Raw genomic sequence first — 19,634 nt, 5'->3', positions numbered from 1 at the left:
CTGTCTTTAAGTGTTCAAGTGGTAGAACTAGAGCCACCAATAGGACAGTGCTGGGAAGGGGCTAAAATTGTAGATTATTTGCTGTTGCTACACAACCAGTTACCATATATTTAGTAGCTTAAAATGACATACATTTCTGTATGTGAAACTACATACAATTCTGTAGGTCAGACAAGCAAACTTGCCGGGTTCTATGCTCAGGGTTTCCAAAGATCAAGATGTTGGCAAGACTAGGCTCTTCTTGGGAGGCTCTGGGATAGAATCTTCTAAGCTACTGATGTTGAATTCAGTGCCTTTGCAGCTTTATATCTGAGATCTCAGTGTCCTTGATGGCTATCGGCTGGGGGGTCACTCTGCTCCAAGAGGCCATCCACATTCCTTCTTACAAGGCCTCTCCATCTTCAGAGCTCACTGGGGCACCAGGTCCTTCTCATGCTTCCATCTTTGACTTGCCCTTCTGCTACCAGCTGGAGAAAACTCTGCTTTTAAAGGATTCATGTGGCTAGGTTAGGCCCACCCTTTCTGATTAGTAATCTTAATCACATCTGCATATGATGTAGCATAATCATGGGAATGGTATTTTGTCATATTTATGGGTTCTACTTACATTCTCAGTGGAGAGATTATACCAGGCCAAGGGTCACTGGGGTCATTCTTAGAATTCTGCCTACCATAGACAGGGTCATGGGTGAGACTGCTCACCTAAGCAATTTGGGAGCGGTCAGATGTGTGCAGTGCAATGGACTTAGGCATGGTTAGTGACTGGAGTCTGAGAGAAGTCAAGACAGCCATGGGGTCAAAACGGGAGACAACAACTGCACTTTTTCTGCTGTGTGTTTGTGGCGGCAGAGACAGTACAGGGAAAGAGAGTAGTGGGAGGGAAAGGTGCCATGAAGGGAAGGCAGTGGAGTTATTTGTTGCATTAGCCTGATGAGTAGATGGCCTAACAGGCCTAGAAAGAGCATTTCTTTTTCTTGGGGCAGCCAGAGCTCTAGGAGTCACTCTCCTGAACAAATTTTTCAAGAGTTTTCCCATATCCCTCAGTCTGGCATTCAAAGCCTTTCCTTTACAATTTTCAAGTTACATTTCAGCCTTATTTCTCACAGATCCATCTAAGGCATCATCTCCTGAGGTCTGGTACATGGTGAAATTGCTAACGTGGTGGTTGATGCCACTCAGTTGTTTCCCAGGAAGACTCACAGGGCGTGGTATTCGCTTGCTGAATTTACAGTGATCGGGGACCATTTCCAGTCTTGAGGCTTGTACATTTGATTTTGTCAGCACCTCGAAAGCAGGCCATGGCTGGGGTGTAGAGCTCAAACAGACAGTAAAAATATTTCCTACTTATGTCTCCCCTGCTGCACGTACTGATCGTTGCCTCTCCTCCCCTGGTTAATCTCTGCTCTGTCTGGAGCATCTAGCCTCTCAGCTTTGGCTCAGGAGGTACTCCTTTCTGAGCCCTTGTGAATGCTCCCTTTTCCCAACAATTGTAGCAGAATAAACTGCCAAGTGACAGGGCCAGTGAAAAGTGAAAGTGAAAGTCACTCAGTCCTGTAGAGCCAAGGAGGAAATGAAAATGTGGTCCTTTTGTTCAGCATGATTAAGGATTTCAAGATGGCGTTTGCAGAGTATTGAAGTCACCGTGAAGATTAAACTCAGTGAGCCGCCCTTACTTACAGGGCTTCCCTGCTTCTCTCCCGTCTCACTCCTGTTCATATCCACTTAGTAGGGTCTCATAAATTGCTTCTGAATGACAACTAAAACTCTCATATGTGCTGGAATGACATGGAGCTCTTGAAAGTTCTCTAAATTCATGAACATTGCCTTGAGTGAAGTCTTGGCTTAATGCATGCTATAAAAATGATAAACAGATACATCTGATACTTCAAATAGAGGATGGCAACTCATCCAGACTTTGAAATATGGAATACTGATGGGCCAGATCATGGAAACAGCAAACGGTAGGAAAGACCAAGGACCTATTTTTGGAGCTACAAGACCTACCTGGGAAGGACAGCAAAGTGAAAAAAGAAAAAACAAACCCACCTAGCAAAAAATCAAGGCTTTTAGACTTTGGATACTTGCTTTTTCTAAGGGTGCCAAAGGTATACTCCAAAGCACCTTGGCATGGTGGGGTGGGTGGAGGAGCAGGAGAGGCATGGGACAGAAGTTCTGTCTTTAAAACATTTATCTAATGAGTTTGGCTAATTAGCAAGGTTGCATTGTGCCTGCCCCTCCTGGGCCTGACAGGACAGTGAGAATTATGAAATGGCCGCTGGCAGATGAATGGGGATTGCCTCCACCATCTGTCTTCCAAATGATCCTGTAGGTACAGCTATTATTTCAGTCAGACACTGGCAGTCAGGCAATTGTTCACAGCCTCTGTGAAGAATAGCGGCTGTCAAGGGTTTGGTAGGTGTTACAGCTTCCCACGGGCCCGTTTGCAGGTTGTCTGAGGCATTAAAGCACAGAAGGGACGCTGGGCCTGTGACTGACCGGGAACTTTCCGCGGTCCGTTCCCCTCTCCTCTGCTGCCCTGCTTTCCTCCAGTGTGCCCTTCTTCCCCACTCCCCTCCCACTTCTCCTCCTCACCCTTTTCTCCTCCTCTCACAAAACTACACAAATATCTTGGGAGAAAAGTTACTGTTGCCTCCAGGAGGCCGGGAGTGAAGAGAAGTGGGTGTTGAGATTGAGTGTGCAAAGGATACTAGACAAGAACCTCTGCACACTCGGCCAGAGGTCAGTCCGGAATCCTTGGTGGAGTCCCAGGGAGGAAGAGATACAAAGAGACATTCAAGAACACAGGAAAGAGATGCCCCCAGAGACACGCAGCATTAAACGTTACTTTGACTGGGGCTAATAGGTTGGCTGGGGCTTCCCTGGTGGCTCAGTGGTAAAGAACCCTCCTGCCAATGCAGGAGACATGGGTTCAATCCCTGGTTCAGGAAGATCCCCTGGAGAAGGAAATGGCAACCCACCCCAGTATTCTTGCCTGGGAAATCCCATGGACAGAGGACTCTAGTGGGCTACAGTCCACGGGGTCGCAGAGAGTCAGACATGACTTAGCGACTAAACAATAGTAACAACAGTAAGCTGGCTAGAAGACATGGAGTCTTATCAAAATCCCCTAAAGGTAGAAGTGGATTTGAGCATACTTAATAGCTTCCCATTGACAAATGCACTCGTTTATCAGTATTTTAATTTTCATCCCTTTATGGACCACGTTGAGTGACATGATTTGACCCACACCTGGTTTGATGTGACGTGGATTCAAAGCCCCACACATAGCTCTTACCTTCACACTCCAAAACACCCCCCAGCACAGACTCAGAGTTAGGTAGGGCCCCACTATCTATCTTCTCTGGAGCAGGAAATGTCTTTAAAAGGATATCACCTTGACAATCAAGTTCAAGGGTAGAATCAAATGATTGCTCTTTAAGCTGGGTAAATATGGCAAGAAACCTAGAATGCACCGTCTTTTCCTTTTGGTATTGCTTCCAGTCTTATATTTTCCCTCTCTAACTCTTTCTCTTCTTTCTTTCCCCAACTTTCCACCCACTACCACCATCCTGCTCATTGTAATGCTTCAAAACAAAAAACAAAACAAAACAAATCTTTCTCCTTGGCTGCTTCAGCTACAGGAGGTGTCATACATTAAACTCACTGTATCTAATTAGACAGTGTAAATAGTGTAAATTGTTTCCTTGTTTCAGCTTTGCCCGGAAGAGAATCTGAATACTGTATGGCATGTATTGCTGAAATGCCTGTTTTACTCACGGTCAATCAACCTAAAGTTTCTTCTGCTAAGATTTCAGTGGCCTCTTTTCCTAGACAGCGTGATTTTTTTTTGGCTTGGGAATAGGTAAAATATTTTTATTTCTTTTTTCAAACCTTAAACTTCTAATTTTGTATTGGAGTATAGCTGATTGACAGTATTGTGATAATTTCAGGTGCACAACAAAGCGACCCAGCTATATGTACACATGCATCCATTCCCCCAAACTCCCCTCCCATCCAGGCTGCCATATAACACTGAGCAGAGTTCCCTGTGCTGTACAATAAGACTTTGTTGGTTATCCATTTTAAATATAGCGGGAAAGAGAAAGAGTCCTTTAGGCTGGTCTTTTTTTGAGGAGAGAAGGCGTGGGAAAGCATTTCAGTAACATTTGTCATTCAAGTATGCTATGAACTGACTGTTTCATGTGTTAGAGCCCCAATCCTCAGTGTGGTGGTATTTGGAGGTGAGGCTTGGGGGACATAGATTAGTTCATAGGGATGGGGCCCTCATCATAGAATGAATGCCCTTATAAAGAAAGGAAGAAACATGAGACCTCACTCTCTGCCATGTGAGGAAACGGTGAAGAGGCAGCCTTCTACAAGGTGGGAGGTGTCTTCACCAAGAGTCAAGTCTGCCTGGAGCCTTGTTTTTGAACTTTGAAGCCTCCAGAGTTGTGAGATATAACATTGTTTAAACCACCCAGTTTTGTTATAGCAGCCTGAGCTAACTGAGACAATGTGTTCATGCAATAGGTAAACACACATATGTTATTTACTAACATGTGCTCTTCCATATGCAGGCAAAATTGAAATTCAGTCTCAGTGCTTGAGGGGATGGCTGTTCAACGACAAAGGCAAGTCACATTTGTAATTTTCAGTGGAATGTGCCCGAGTACAAGGAAAAGCAATGGAAGTGTGTAAAAGAGGTGGTTACTCCAGCTTTGCTGCTGTTGTTCAGTCACTTAGTCGTGCCTGACTCTCTGTGACCCCATGGACTGCAGCTCACCAGGCTTCCCTGTCCTTCACTATCTCCCAGAGCTTGCTCAGACTCATGTCCACTGAGTCGGTGATGCCATCCAGCCATCTCGTCCTCTGTTGTCCCCTCCTCCTTCTATCTTTTGCAGCATCAGGGTCTTTTCCAGTGAGTTGGCTCTTCGCATCAGGTGGCCAAAGTATTGAAGCAACTGTTTCAGCATCAGTCCTTCCAATGAATATTCTGGACTGATTTCCTTTAGGATTGACTGGTTTGATCTCCTTGCAGCCCAAGGGACCCTCAAGAGTCTTCTCCAACATCACAGTTCAAAAGCATCAATTCTTTGGCACTCAGCCTTCTTTCCCCATGAATAGTATGAAAAGGCAACTTCAGTTTAGCAAAAAGAAAAAATCAGGGGGAATTTTGGGAAAGCAGAGATGTTGAATGAAACCCTGAAAAACAGACAATATTTGAATGCTGATGGCCTCCTGGGCCCAGCATACCTTGTGACCAAAGGCCAGGAGGTGAGAGAAGCAATGGCCCCCTGCAGCAGAATTATGCTTGCACAATCATATGTGAAAGTGAGGAGTGGGTTGGGAAGGGGATTGGGGTTAGGTCACATAGAACCTTGCATGCCAGACTGAGGAATTCAGATTTTATTTTGCAGATAATGAGGGTATTCTAAAGACTTTTGAGCAGAAAAGTGACATAAATGAGGGCTCTCAAAATGGTAGCCAAAGAACACGATATTACCTACTGATGTTTTCTGTTTGGCTCAGATGAGATGGTTCATGTACATATGGTTTCTCTTTGAAAAAGATGGAGGATCTAGTAGGACTCACCTGCTTCCCATATAGATGAAACTAAGTATTGACATGCCCTTTTAGGGTGTACACTTATCATGTTCAGTTAGCCACTGTCCACATCACTCCTGATTGCCTTCTACAAATCTGTTTCATTCCATTTTATTCCCTCTTTGGCCTCTGTTGGCCTAAGAATATGTGAGCTCTGACTTAAATGATCAGATATGGTTTCTGAAGATGAATCTGACAATACTCTCAGGCAGATTTGGATAGGGGAGGCTGGGAAAAGCTGTTGTAATTCCTAATCTCTGGTACAGCTCTGTGTTCATTTTGGGTTGTGTTCAATTTGTGTGTTTGCCTTTCCCACCTGAGTAAAATGTAGAACTATTTGAGACTGAATATGAATGACCCTATTATGCAAAACATATTGCATACCGTAGATGGCTGGTAGATGTTGGCCAATGAGAGCGGCTCAGGTTCACATCGGTGAGGGTCAGAGCTAGGTCAGAGACACTGATGGAAAAATCCATGCAGGAATGACTGCCTATAAGAAATACGATTGCCAGATTTCCACTAATTGAAGGAATCATAGTAATAAAAATATTAACTCTCCTAATGGTTTAACAACAAAATTTTATCCCCACACAATCCTATGGGATATGCACTATTATTCCTAGTTTATGACTGAGAAGACCGAGGGGAATGGGAAGGAAAATCAAGAGAAGGAAAACAGGTTTGTGAGGAGAGAAGATGAATTCAGATTTGGACCTTTTGAGCTACGTGGAAATTTCCAGCAGGAAGTCAGAAACTCAGTTCTGGAGTTCAGGAGAAAGGTCAAGTCTACAGTAATATTATTGTATACACGAACAGAGGAACCTGGCCGGCTGCAGGCCATCGGGTTGCAAAGAGTTGGACACGCCTGAGCTACCAAGCGCACGTGCAAACACACACACGCAAACTAGCTTGTGAATTAAATCAAAAAGAGGAGGGGGGAAGGACAGAGTTTTTAGAAAAATGTGCCATCGGGGGTGGGAAGAAGGCAAGTTGGGAAGCTAGAACATGGAAGACTCCAGTGTGAGCATTGGTGTGTGAGCACTGGTCACTGGGTGGGTAGGGGTGTCCCTGAGAGAGTAGTTCCAGCAGCACGATGGGGAAAGAAACCAGACTTGTAAAGCCAAGTGAGTCGAGACCACTCACTCCTGACGCCTATTGTGCAGAGGTGGCGTGCCTGGCCACTCAGTCGTGTCCAACTCTTTGCGACCCCATGGACTGCAGCCTGCCAGGCTCCTCTGTCCTTGGAATTCTCCAGGCAAGAATACTGGAGTGGGTTGCCATTTCCTCTTCCAGGGGATCTTTCCGACCCAGGGATCAAATCTGTATCTCTTGTGTCTACTGCGTTAACAGGCAGAGTCCCAATCTTAGCAGAGTAGGAAATTAGATCAATTGCCAAAAGGAAAGTGTTAGGCAAAGTGTCAGTCTCGAAGTCATGTGCGACTCTTTGTGACCCCAAGGAGTATAGTCCACCAAGCTCCCCTCTCCATGGAATTTTCCAGGCAAGAATATAGGAGTGGGTTCTCATTCCCTTCTCCAGGGGAACCCCCAAGCCAGGGATAGAAACTGGGTCTCTCCTGAATTGCAGGCAGATATTTTACCATCTGAGCCACCAAGGGATTTGCTGAAAGAGGCTGGGGGAGGATGGTTACAGGCTGGAACCAATGCTGTGCCAAGTTGCATGAGACTCTACTGAGATGTTATATCAGGCAGGGTCCAGGCAGGAAAAAGAAACCATACCGGTTATTGGAATAGGTAGAATTTAACATAAATAACTGATAATTAGTTGAAAGCAGTTAACTGCTAAGGGCGCCAAAAGCAGCAGGTGCAACGTTCACAGAGTCCAGCTCCAGCATCACAAAGCAGGGCAAAAAAGCATGGATTTGGACCCGAGAGACGATTAACGATAACTGGCATAGAAGAATAAAAGGGTTGCCAAACACAGCAGTTAGTGCTTAGAAAAGTATTATTCCTTCTTTCCTTTCCAGATTCAGAATCCCAGAGAATAGAAAGGACTAGAGTCAAGGAAAATGCATTGCCAAGGAAGAAAGTGGATGGGAACAGTGGAGCATCTGACTATATCAAATACAAAATGGGAATGTACAAAGCAGAGTGCATTTACTTGTTGGTTTTGGGGAATTAACTGACCCCTGGTAACTGCTTTCTGCCTTCCAGAGTTGGAAAAACTGACTAGTAATTCAGCTGTTCTAATGAGTGAGCTAAGAAACATCGATCTGCCTGTGGGTACAGTGGGGGGTGGTCGCGAGAGGCTGGTGGTTGAAGACCAACAGCATGAGCCTGGGGCTGAGTTAGGGGGCAGGTTCAAGTGATTCAAATCTTGATAAATGTTGAGAGCTTGCTTTCAAAAATATAGTCTCAGTTTATACTCCTATTCCATAGTATTTTATTATCAAGTGCAATCAAGTCTTTGAACGCCACTTTGAAAAAACTTTGCATTTCTCTAACTATGAGTGAGGCTGACATATTTTCACGTGTCTAGGTATTTGGATTTTTTCCCTGTGAATTTCTACTGGTCCCACGTGGGAGCTTTAAGTGGAGGACAGGTTCATATATGTCATGAATGTCCTAAAATTCTGGTAAAATCCTAGGTCCCGATGCAACCTGGTGAACTAAATAGGCATGGTTCCTGACCTCTCAGGGCTGGGTGTGGGCAAGACAGAAAAGAAAACAAATGTATAAGCGCACATCTCCGTCAGTTCTTAGAAAGGAAAGAAGAGATGTTGGGAGATGGAAAGGCAGGGCATCTCCTTTAGATACGGGATCAGGGAAGACTTTTGGGGAGACATTAAAAATGTATTTAATTTTCTGTAACTTTAAGCTTTTTATTTTGTATTGGGGTAAGCTGATTAAAAATGTGGTGGTAGTTTCAGGTCAACAGCAAAGGGACTCAGCCATACATACACATGTATCCGTTCTCCACACTCCCCTCCCATCCAGGCTGCCACGTAACATTGACAAGAGTTCCATGTGCTATACAATAGATCTTTGTTCGTTATCCATTTGAAATATAGTTGTGTATACATGACCTTCCCAAACGTCCTAACTATCCCTTCCCCTGGCAACCATTCTAAATCTGTGAGGGTCTGACGAGACATTTAAGTGGAGACTTGATAGACGAGAAAGGCTGAGCCATGAGGAGATTTGGGGAAGATTTGGGGAAGAAAGTGTTCTTGGAATCAGCGATACCATGTGAAGGTTTTCAGCTTCAAAAGCATCTGGCATGGCTGGAGAAGAGAAAGGTGTGCAGGCCAGTGAAAGCACAGTGAGTAATGAGGTGGGATTTAATTCCCTGTCCTGACTGAATTCATGGGGACAGACCTCTTAACAGGCTTAAGCAGACCTGAGTGTTATAGTCAAGGCTTGCTTTTCTTAGATAAAAACCCCACAGTGGAAGTTTAGGCCAATGTCTGGTGCAGGTTTGCTTGTGGAATTAAGGCTTAGAAGGCGACATCCACCCAGGGCCAAGGCTCCTGTTGGATCATTTGTCACAGAGACGGGTTTGAATGGCTTCCAAAAGAAGAATCTGTCCTTTCCCCTAACTTCCCCCTCCTGTCACGCACACTTTGTAAGGTTGGCATTTAGTAGAGTTAACTGGTCTCCCTCCGGTGGCAACATCAGCCTCCTTGTGCCTCTCATCCACCCTCATTCTACCTCAAGGAGGAGGAACTGAATAGGTGGAACACAGAACAAGGACCCAAAGGAAGCCCAGGGTTGGGGAGACTGTGGTTTGTACCCCTTCCTCCTTGTGAGGTCCTCAGACTCTCTCATCTAACATAGCTGATGAGTGGCAGGTACAGGAGGGCAGCTGTGTGTGTGCGTGTTGAGGGGGTGAGCACTCACCTGTAGTAAAGAACCTGGTAGAGCCCAAAGAAAAAGAAGCATGAGTAAACGGCTTAGACCAACTCAGCATTAAGCCTGGGTGGAGACAGGCCCACTTCCAGCCCTTTATCTTGCTTTTTCTAAAGGGGAAGTAGGAAGTAAGGCCAGTGAAACACCCCAAAGGGGAGTATAGAGGTGATTGCCCCAGTGCTCCCTTCGTCGGGATAGTAATGCTGTTTCTAGCGAGTGGGACAGGGATGGGGAAGTCTGGCATGCTGCAACCCATAGGGTCGCAGAGCCAGACAACTGAGCGGCTGAACAACAGCAGTGAGTGGAGCTGGAGCGTCCATCACCCCTGTGTCTGAAGGAACAGCCTCAGATTACATCCTTCAGTCAGTATCCTGTCTCTCTAGAATAACTGTCATTGCTTTCACATTGACTCATGAAATCCTGAGACCTGGACCCTTTCTGTGGTCCTCTGTCAGTCTTACATTAGGACACCCAGACACAGTCAGGACGTGAACATGCCTCTAGCTCATCCTTGGCCCTGAACAGAGTGTTTCATTATTTTCATGCGTCTTCCCAGGTGGGTGGAGAGCAGTTTGTATATTGAGAGTTAGGATATATTTAGTTTCTGCACATTGAGAGGTGCCTGTGGTCCTCGGATGAGCTGCATCCGGGAGGCTTGACCAGGAGTGCTCTCTCCGAGTCCTTTCCCTCATGGTTGCCTCTAAGCCTGGCTGTCCCCTTCCCTGAGCAGTTTGGGACCATCTCTCCCTCCTGCCTTTGTTTCACTTCCCAGATGGCAAGCAGCCTCCAACTGCCTGTGGGGAATTTTTTTCCTTGGAAGAGAGGGTAGAGGGGGTGATGGCACCATCTAGTACTGTAAGGATGGGCCTGTAGAAGAAAGAGGGGTGAGATATAAAGGAATCCCTTCGACGCTGGGTGAGAACAGTTGAAGATCAAGGTTTCAGTAAGTAACCCACGCTTCTTTAGCACTTGGCACTTCCCAGTGCTCTTTTGAGGTCCACACATTTCATTTTACTTACCGAGAATCCGAGGCAGCCAGGGTGTAGATTATTTTCCTTTGAAACATGAAAAACCAGACACAGAAAAATTATGTAATTTGCCTAAGGACGAAAAGCTAATGACAAAGCCAGGAAGCTCTCTGCTAGGAGGGATTTTAAGAAGAAATATGCACGGCCTATAATTTGTTTTTTAAAAAAGAAAAATGCATAGTGCAATTTTTAGAAAAGTAAAGTTTGGGATTTGGGATGGGGCAGATCCACCGTTATAACTAGCCTGATCCTCCTTGTCTGGACAGTCCTTTACAAATGCTGGGTTTGCTTGGACGTCATAAATAACAGTGCCATGACACCAGTGGGGAACAGTATTCTGACACGGTTTTTCTGGGGCTTTCTTTCCTTCTTTTAGCGGAATGTTGAAAGCTGTTCCCAGAAAAGAAATGCTGTACATATGGAGGCCAACCTTGAACTTCTTTTTAAAGAGTGGTATGAATTTCTGCTTAAAGGACACATCAGATAATCGCCCAGACCATAAAATCACTCATTCCCATTCCTGTAGTTGATGACGCAGACACTAACGCCAATGCCTCTCAGTCCTTTTTCTTGTGAATTTAGTCTTTTTGGAAATTTCCTCCAGAAAATGGTCAGCCCTGGGTTCCTTTAGGCTAGAGGCCTCTCCTTTATCACCAGGCTGGGGCACATGAAATGTCAAGGGATCTATGTCCATAGATCATAAAAATGAGCAAAGATGCACAGAATGTCTGCCCCTGTGCCCTGTGCCAACATGGATTTAAGAAAAACACATCCATTCTTCTAGCCAGCAGCATGGCCTGGCAGATGTCACCAGCCTGCGAGGTTTACTGTTTTATTTTGGATCCATCACAGAGACTAGCTTATAGATGAGCTGGCATACATGGAGCCTTATGTGCCAAGCACAGAGCTAAAGGCTTTACACTCATTGTTTCAATGAATCCTTATGATAACCTGTAAAGTAGATAGCCACTCCCATTTTAAGAAAACAGACACAAAGAGCATCAATACCTTGCCCAAGACCGTCCACTGGTAAGACTGGAACTCAAAACAGGGCAGGACCACAGTGCAATGCTGCTCCCCATAAGCCACCACAAGGGGGCGCCCTGCCCATGTCTTCTCCTGTTAAAGGTGTGTTTTATTTTCCCTCCCCTGGGGCATCGGGCGGAGCACAGCTCATACATTGTTTTTTCCCAGTTTCTTTCTGCCCAAATGCTGATGCTATTTCCCTCCTGGAAAGTTTCAGACCAATGTACATGTGTCTACCAGTATCGGTCACTAACTCCAGGTCTGAAAAATGCAAAACTCCTTGAAGGAAGCTACTGTACCGTGAATAAACAAAGCATGTTTGATAGTAGGAACCAGATTCTCCTTGCTGGGGCAGTAAAAGGAAGGATTGGTTTAAAGAAAAACTAACAGAAAGCTTCAGGTTTCAATTACCGAGGATGTGGTCTTATAATTAAACAGAATTTGGTGCCCATGATCAGAGCATATAATAGAAATTTTCTTCAGAAACGGAATCATCCAAGCCATGTTTTAGCTCTCAGGGTAAAGCTGAGGGACTCATGGGCTCATTGTCCTTCTTTCTGTGTCATCTGACAGACAAGAGTAGCAAAGCAATTGGGGTACGACGTCACAGGACAAAGGATTCTGTTCAGTGTTGACAAGTGACACACGGGACTTGCAGGAAAAGTGATTCCTGTCCAGACTCTGACATGTCTAGGTATGAATGTGTGATAGCCCCATTGAAACAGGCATCTTTGAGCACTGAAAGACATAAAAAGAATGTGTTTCATAGAAACATCTCCACTCCGTCTGAGAGAATCCATAGCATTTAAAATGCCTGACAGACAATATGTGAGGGGCAGCAACAATGCACCTCAGTGGTCACTTTAGAATCTCTCATCTCTGTCCTTGGTTCCTATGGGAAGCGGCTTTGCCCCACCAGCCTGCCTCCAGCAGTGCCCAGTGGGATGTGGCCATCAAAACAGCCCCCTGAAGACCTGCGATGACTCATCAGCAGAAAGAAGAAAATGTGGCAGAAAACGTCAGAGGTCAGGGCGGGCGGGGGTGGGGAGTGGTGGTTTGGGAAGTGAAAATACGGCTCAGGAAATCCTGAGGCTCCAGATGAGGCTCAAGGGAGAAAATATAATGGGGGTCAAGGCAGAAGGTTACGTTGTGGCAGTAATCGAGCTTAAATGCACCTTATGTTTAATTTCCTTGGCAGCTTTAATTTGGTGGTTTAAATCTAGCAAGTGTCTAGGGAAGTAAGGCACCCTACTCTCCCAGCCTGCTGGAGCCATTTTATTTTCTTTGCAAAAGATGCCTAGGAGCACCAAGAAGGCAAATCTGGGAATAAAATGTACACATTTTTCATAATCTCCCCAGGTAACTGTGACATGAAACCTGGAGGGAAGAACTCCCCTACACCCCTATAAACCAGTACTGTAGTACAGGTCACACCTTGAGAGGGGTTAGCTTAAAGCAAAATTTGAGGAGGTTTAGTAAGCGAGATGAAGGGCCTGGAATGGTGAGAGGGGGTGATGTCTAAGCAGACCTCAGTTTTGCATTAGACTGGCTCTGGCTGTACAAAGTTATTTTATGTGTACGTACACTTTCTGGATTTTCATAAAGCAAACCAAAAGGAAATCCATCTTCTGTATGCTCTTGTTAAAAGACAGCTGTTAGCACACTCACGTTTAGAGAAATAAAGTAAGACTTACCTTGTGGGTGGGATGTGTTGGTTTTCGACATCTGTCTTGGTTTTTCTCATGCTCTGATCATGGCCCACCTGAGGTACTTTCAAGTTTCACTGACCCCTAGAAACACTGACTCCTGCCAATCTATACCCAGATGGGCAAGAAGGGCTCACTAAGGACTCCAGGGAACTGTATTAGGGCAGCTGAGCTCTTGTCTGATTCACAATATTGTCTTCATTTTAGGTGTATAGCAAAGTGATTTAGTCAGACACATATTCATTCTTTCTCAGATTCTTTTCTCACATAGTTTATTACAGAATATTGAGTAGAGTTCCCTGTGCAATACCTAAGGTCCTTGTTGATTATCTACCATATATATTGGTAGTAGTATGTGTATGTTAATCCAAACCTCCAGATTTAACCCTCCCCTCTCCCACATTTCCCCTTTGGTAACCATAAATTTGTTTTTGATATCTGTAAGTCTGGTTCAGTTTTGCAAATAAGCTCATTTGTATCATTTTTAAAGACTAGATTCCAAATATGGGTGATACCATATAATACTTGTCTCTCTTTGTTGGACTTACTTCACGTAATATGATAATCTCTAGTTCCATCCACGCTTCTGTCAATGGCCTTACTTTGTTCTCTTTTATGGCTGAGTACTATTCCATTGTTAGACTTCTCTGGTGACTCAGATGGTAAAGCATCTGCGAAGGGGACGACAGAGGATGAGATGGTTGGATGGCATCACCAACTCAATGGACATGGGTCTGGGTAGACTCCGGCAGTTGGTGATGGACAGGGAGGCCTGCCGTGCTGCAGTTCATGGGGTCGCAGAGTCGGACACGACTGAGAGGCTGAACTGACTGACAATGCGGGAGACCCGGGTTCAATCCCTGGGTCGGGAAGATCTCCTGGAGAAGGAAATGGCAGCCCACTCCAGTATTCTTACCTGGAAAAATCCCATGGACGGAGGGACCTGGTAGGCTACAGTCCACGGGGTCACAAAGAGTTGGACGCGACGGAACGACTTCACTCACTCACTCAATATCCCATCGGATATATGTACCGCATCTTCTTTATCCACCCCCCTGGTAATGGACGTCTAGGTTGCTCCCACGTCTTGGCTATTGGGAATAATGCCACAGTGAAAACTGGGCTGCACGATCATTTCTAATGCGAGTTGTATGCATATGTATGTGGATGTGCATACTTACATTCCACTACCACCCAGGTTTGCCCACTCCAGCGGAAGAGGCACACAGAAGGAATACCATCAGGAAATCATATGGAAACATTTGCATGTGTTAGACATTTGTTTCTGGTGTGTTTCTCCTCCCTCTTCTCTCTACCTCACCCTGCCCTCAATCTGCTTGCTTAGGCAGATGATGATTGATAAATCAACACAGTTGAACAATGCAAGGGTCAGAGCCACTTCCCAAATAATAAAAAATCTGCCTATAACTTTACAGTGTGCCCATCACTTGACACATAGGTGGTTGGTTAAATCTGAATTCAATCACTTGTGGGTCTTGTAGTACTGTTGTTGTTTAGTTGCTAAGTAGTGTCCAACTCTATTGCAAGCCCGTAGCCCACCGGCTCCTCTGGCCATGGGATTTCCCAGGGAAGAATACTGGAGTGTGTTGCTATTTCCTAGTTCTGGATCTTCGTGCCCCAGGGATCGAACCTGCATCTCTTGCATTGGCAGGTGGAATCTTTACCACTGAGCCACTTGGGAAGCCCCTTGTAGTACTGTACTATGCAACTGTTAAAAAAAACCCACATATATATGACCCTGGGAAACTCAAACATGTTATTCAAGGAACAACTGTAGTTTTTCCTAAGCGTGTTCTCATTGACAGCAAGGAGGAAAGGGATTACTGATTTTAAAAAGATACTTGTATTAATTCTCCCATAAAATTTGAGTCGGTTGTGGTATAATTGCTAACAAAAATTATATTAAGAGTAAAGATCATCTTTGCAAAAGTGGGTTCACAAGAACGGTGTCTTTAAATACCTAATTATAATAACTTACAGCAGGTCATCATCTAGCTAAACCATCTCTCTATCCTTTTTCCTCTCGAGAGTGGAGGTGGTAGCTTCTCTTCCACCTGTGGTTCTCCTAGGAAATATCTCAGCCCGCCTGCTGCACTGAGTGTCTATGCCAAGCCAGCCATCACCAAAGTCACGTCCCTTGAAAACAAACGGGGCAATGTCATAAGCTGCATTTGCTTTTGCATAAAAATAAACTGATATAATTTGATCAGGTCTTCTTTCCAATTTAAAAGGACGTGAAAATAGTCTGCTGAATGAGGCCACATGTGGTAATATGGGCTTGAGCACATCACTAATATCAGCGGGAAGCATTTAATCTACTTAATTGCTTGCCCATGAGAAGAAATAAAAGACCTTAACTCTTACTGGACAGAAGCTTATTACGTAATTAGGGCTAGTTTGCTCTTTAGTCTTTTTTACATTTCAAGTTCTCCCATTGGAATGACCAGAGGAAATGTTATCCGCATGCTAATCTCAGTTCTTAAGTCTCCTGGAGGCATGCAAGATCTTCCCATGAGCATCAAAAATGCGATGATGCCTACCTATCTGGTAATGTTTTAGAGATTTCCCAAATAACCGAGAGAAACGAACTTTCATCACAGAGTTAAAATATTTAATGACAAAATTAGAGTTTGCTGTAATAATGAATCACAGAGCAGGTGTTACTCATCTCTGAAAGGAACAAAAATTATGTTTGACATCTTAGAGAACTTCTGAAGAATTAGTAACTGTACAACAGACATCAGCAGTGTTACAATTCTAAAAACTGAAAGCGAAACCTATCTTTAATATTGTTTATTGAGGGCATTCTGTATTTTTACATAAACGCACAACCTTTGTTAGCCACAAAAGTAGTATTAAGACAGATTTCACTGAAATTTTAAGTCTAACACATAATCTTTATTTTTTTTTCCAGAGCTTAGAAAAAGTTAACTACTGCTCATTACATTTTACAAATACATTCTTTAATATGAAACATTAACCTGCACCTGTACATAGGTATCTAATAGTACTAGGGAAGAATACTACAGCTGCATCCAGGAAGAGTTAGAGTGCTGGGAAGACTCTTCTTCATGAGTTGTCAGTACAATCTAAGAAATCCTTCACAGAAATGTATTTCCAAAACTCAATAGTGAGGTGCAGAAACGAAACAAAGAAATTAAATGTCTTTTTAGCAAGCCACTGGATTGGTCCCAACTGAATTGGTACCACATGATGTGAGTCATTTTAGCAATTTCCTCTAGGTTAGATTGTATGAATACTTTGTATTGAAGCACCTTCTACAAAAGGATACCAAAGAACCTCATGTGTGTCTTCACAAGGCTTGCTTTTCTGCAAAGTCAGGAGGTCTAGAAGGGACTGGGGTCGCTGTTGGCCCTCTCTGCGGGTGGAGGCCTAGGTAGGACTTGGACACAGGGAGGTCAAGGGCATGACCACAGCCTGCAGGCAAACCAATGGAGGAAGCTAGTAATGGTGCAGACAGACTTTCTTCAAATCAGGGTGTCTTCCAAAAGACTGAAGTTTAAAAGGATAAGCAGAGAGTGAGGAAAGAGGGGAAGATGTGGACTACTTATATTTATGAAGGGTAACTATCGCAAGTTTACCAGACAGGGAAAAAAAAATCTCACACTTCACAGTATGCTTATGACCTCACCCTCTGCTACTTTAGAAGCAGCTTCACAAAAAATACTTGGCAACAAATTTTATTTTTGCGTTTGGCTGATTGTCAGGGGTTTGAGATTTACTCTTCTAATTATTTATATCAACTATCTATCTCTGAAGCTGGAATTCAGTTTGGGAAGATGTATATGTGTGCCCGTGCATGCTTTTACTAAATGGAGGTCTGCAAAGAAAACCTATTTGGTGTGATATTTTCAGCTTTTCTTAGAAATTATAAATGCTTCTAATAGTACTCACCAGATAATACGTTCCTTGCTTCTTTTAAGTTTTAAGACACCAAAAGAAAAGTACAAAATATTATAGTAAACTTATATAGTTTACCCTATAAATTCTACAGAGTTTCCTTGAACTGGATCATCTCCCTAAGAGGATTCAGAAATTCTTGACTCTGGCAAATCTCATCTCCCTTTTGACACATACTGACTAAGATCATTTCCCCCACCAACAGCCTGATTTTCTATCTCCCTGGGAAAGCTTTAGTAGGAGAACTTAAGCTATTTAAACCAGAATAAATAATCCCAAAGTCATCCTATGCTGCTATGTAGAAGCTACAATACACATGGCCTCAGTCGGCTCAATAGGTAGGAAGGAATAGAAAGGATCCAGGCAGCTTAAAAATCAATGCATCACAGCGGGAGGCTGAGAATGTATCTGGGATGTGCGGCTTGCTTGTTTCAGAAAGACAAAGCACAGCTTTTATATTTAGCATTTTAACCCTCTAAGAAACCAAACTCTCAGACCGAAAGTCTGGGTCCATGTTGAGTGATACAAAATCAGGAGCTGTAATGAACCAACTCCATTCATTCTGACTACAATGTAAAGGCTTCAAGACTATACTGTTCTATGTCAGATGAGGCAAGTTGCAATTGCCGTGAAATGCAATTTGTCAAGAAGCCTGCACTTTCAAATTACATTAAATAAACAGACGGCAGTAACAACATCAAAGCCTCCAAAAATCAGATATTGAGAACCGAAGGCCATTTCCTAAGGACATCATGAGGGCGTCTCTAAACAGGTATGTCTTTGTGAAAAGAAAAAAGAATTTAAATGTATTATTTTTCACATTATCATTTTCACAGACCTTTATCTGGACAAATCAATTCTTGATAAAAATCCAAGCTCTTTTCAAAACCAGCTACCATAATTTGGGACAATGACAAAGACATATTCATGAATTCACATTACTTTTTAAATAGGCTTTTACTTAGGTCTTTAATCTCAAATTTTTATCCTTCATACGGTAATTCTAAATAATCAGCCTGGAAACAAGTAGTGGAAGAATTTAAACTGTAGCTCAGAAAGTAGATTTCTATCTGTGATCCTTACTTGTTTTTTTGAATGCTGGTGATGGCTCATGCAGAAAATTACTACACAAAAAGCAAAATCAAAGACTGCTCTTTCTCCTGATAAATCCAATTGTTTTCCATAATACAGATTTATGTCTCAGGATATAGAATCTTAGCCTTCAAATTAAGAGTAGCTAAGAGCCTGAATGAAACCAACCTGCTTGACTTTTATTTCCAACCAGGAACAATAGCATCTGATGTCACATTAAAATGTCTTCCTGCTTAATATCAGGAAAAAAAATATGGTTTAGACCTAGCTCAATATATCATTTGGTCCAAATTTCATATTTAAACTACCAAAAAAAAAAAAAACCTTAAAAAAAACACACATACGAACACACGCGTACACACAGTCAGAAAAAAATGAAGCTGATACTATGCAGCATTTCTTAGCAAGATTATTAGGGAAATGTATTAATATAAACACACCATCTTTTCTCTCATATTAACATCTGAAAAGGAAAAACAATCTAAATGTCCATATTTTGGTGGGGGTTGGGGGCTGGAGAAGCAAGCGGAGGTCCGGAGTTTCTTGTAAAAACTGCTGAACAAACTTCAGTTTCTCTTAAGAGGTCTCTGGGAGAGGCAGTTTCTCAACATTTGTGCTTCATGGCAAGCTAAGGAGAGAAAGGGACAAATGTGAGATGTTATCAGCAGTAGGGAGAGTTCACTGGTTGCTTCTTTGCCAAATCCACGCTGAGCAGCAGCGCCAATATTTTATTCGCTGCGGCAGATCACCACTACTGTTCGCAGTGGCACCAAGAAACGTGTAACATTCCCCACCCAGTCCACCGAGCACTGCAGTGTTGCTCCTCCTCACAGCACTCCTGTTGGTGCAGGTGTCCAGGGAGGGTGGTGCTCCGTGGTACTCCTTCCTGCCACGGAAGGAACAAACAGAAGAGGCAAAGTGTAGGCAGAATGAGTGACCCACCCTAGCATAGCAACAAAGGCGTCTGGGCTTCCAGGTTACTAGTTATCCAGGAAGACCACTCTTCAGTTGTAAGTATTTACTGACATCTCAAAGTATTAAAAATCACCAACTGTAGAGAAACAATCTGCAATAATCCACGTAATATCCTGGACGTTCAACCAGGTTCGAGGCACTTGAGACAATTAAGACTGCGTAACCAACGAGGACTGAACAATAGATCAAATTCAAACCTTGACTTACTGCTCCCTCTGGTATTTGAAAAATGTGGTTCATTGAAATGTTAGATCTTTATAAATGGAAACACCAAATACCACTGTATCATTAAATAGTTTCCCAAGCCCAGCTGGAGCCCATGATGATGTATTTAAGGAAATGTATGCAGGTACAAAACATAAAATTAAATCTGACATTGCCTTCCTTAGCC

General features: G+C 43.6%; 1 protein-coding gene across 2 annotated transcripts in view; it reads right to left on the bottom strand.

Annotated features, from left to right (window-relative positions):
- Window positions 1–15,844: 15,844 nt before the first annotated feature.
- Window positions 15,845–19,634, bottom strand: part of STXBP6 (syntaxin binding protein 6) — a 283,426-nt gene continuing 279,636 nt past the window's right edge. For both annotated transcript variants that reach the window (XM_055418182.2, XM_088829511.1), the window contains one exon: window positions 15,845–18,896. In XM_055418182.2, the coding sequence (XP_055274157.1) occupies window positions 18,873–18,896 (24 nt within the window). In that variant the 3' untranslated portion in view covers window positions 15,845–18,872. The remainder of the gene's footprint in view (window positions 18,897–19,634) is intronic.

The sequence above is a fragment of the Moschus berezovskii genome, chromosome 21 (assembly GCF_049115385.1).
Source record: "Moschus berezovskii isolate FMDL1 chromosome 21, NW_MosBer_1.0, whole genome shotgun sequence".
NCBI lineage: Eukaryota > Metazoa > Chordata > Mammalia > Artiodactyla > Moschidae > Moschus > Moschus berezovskii.
Note: the sequence above shows the minus strand (reverse complement) of the source record. Positions and strands in the feature narration are given on the sequence as shown.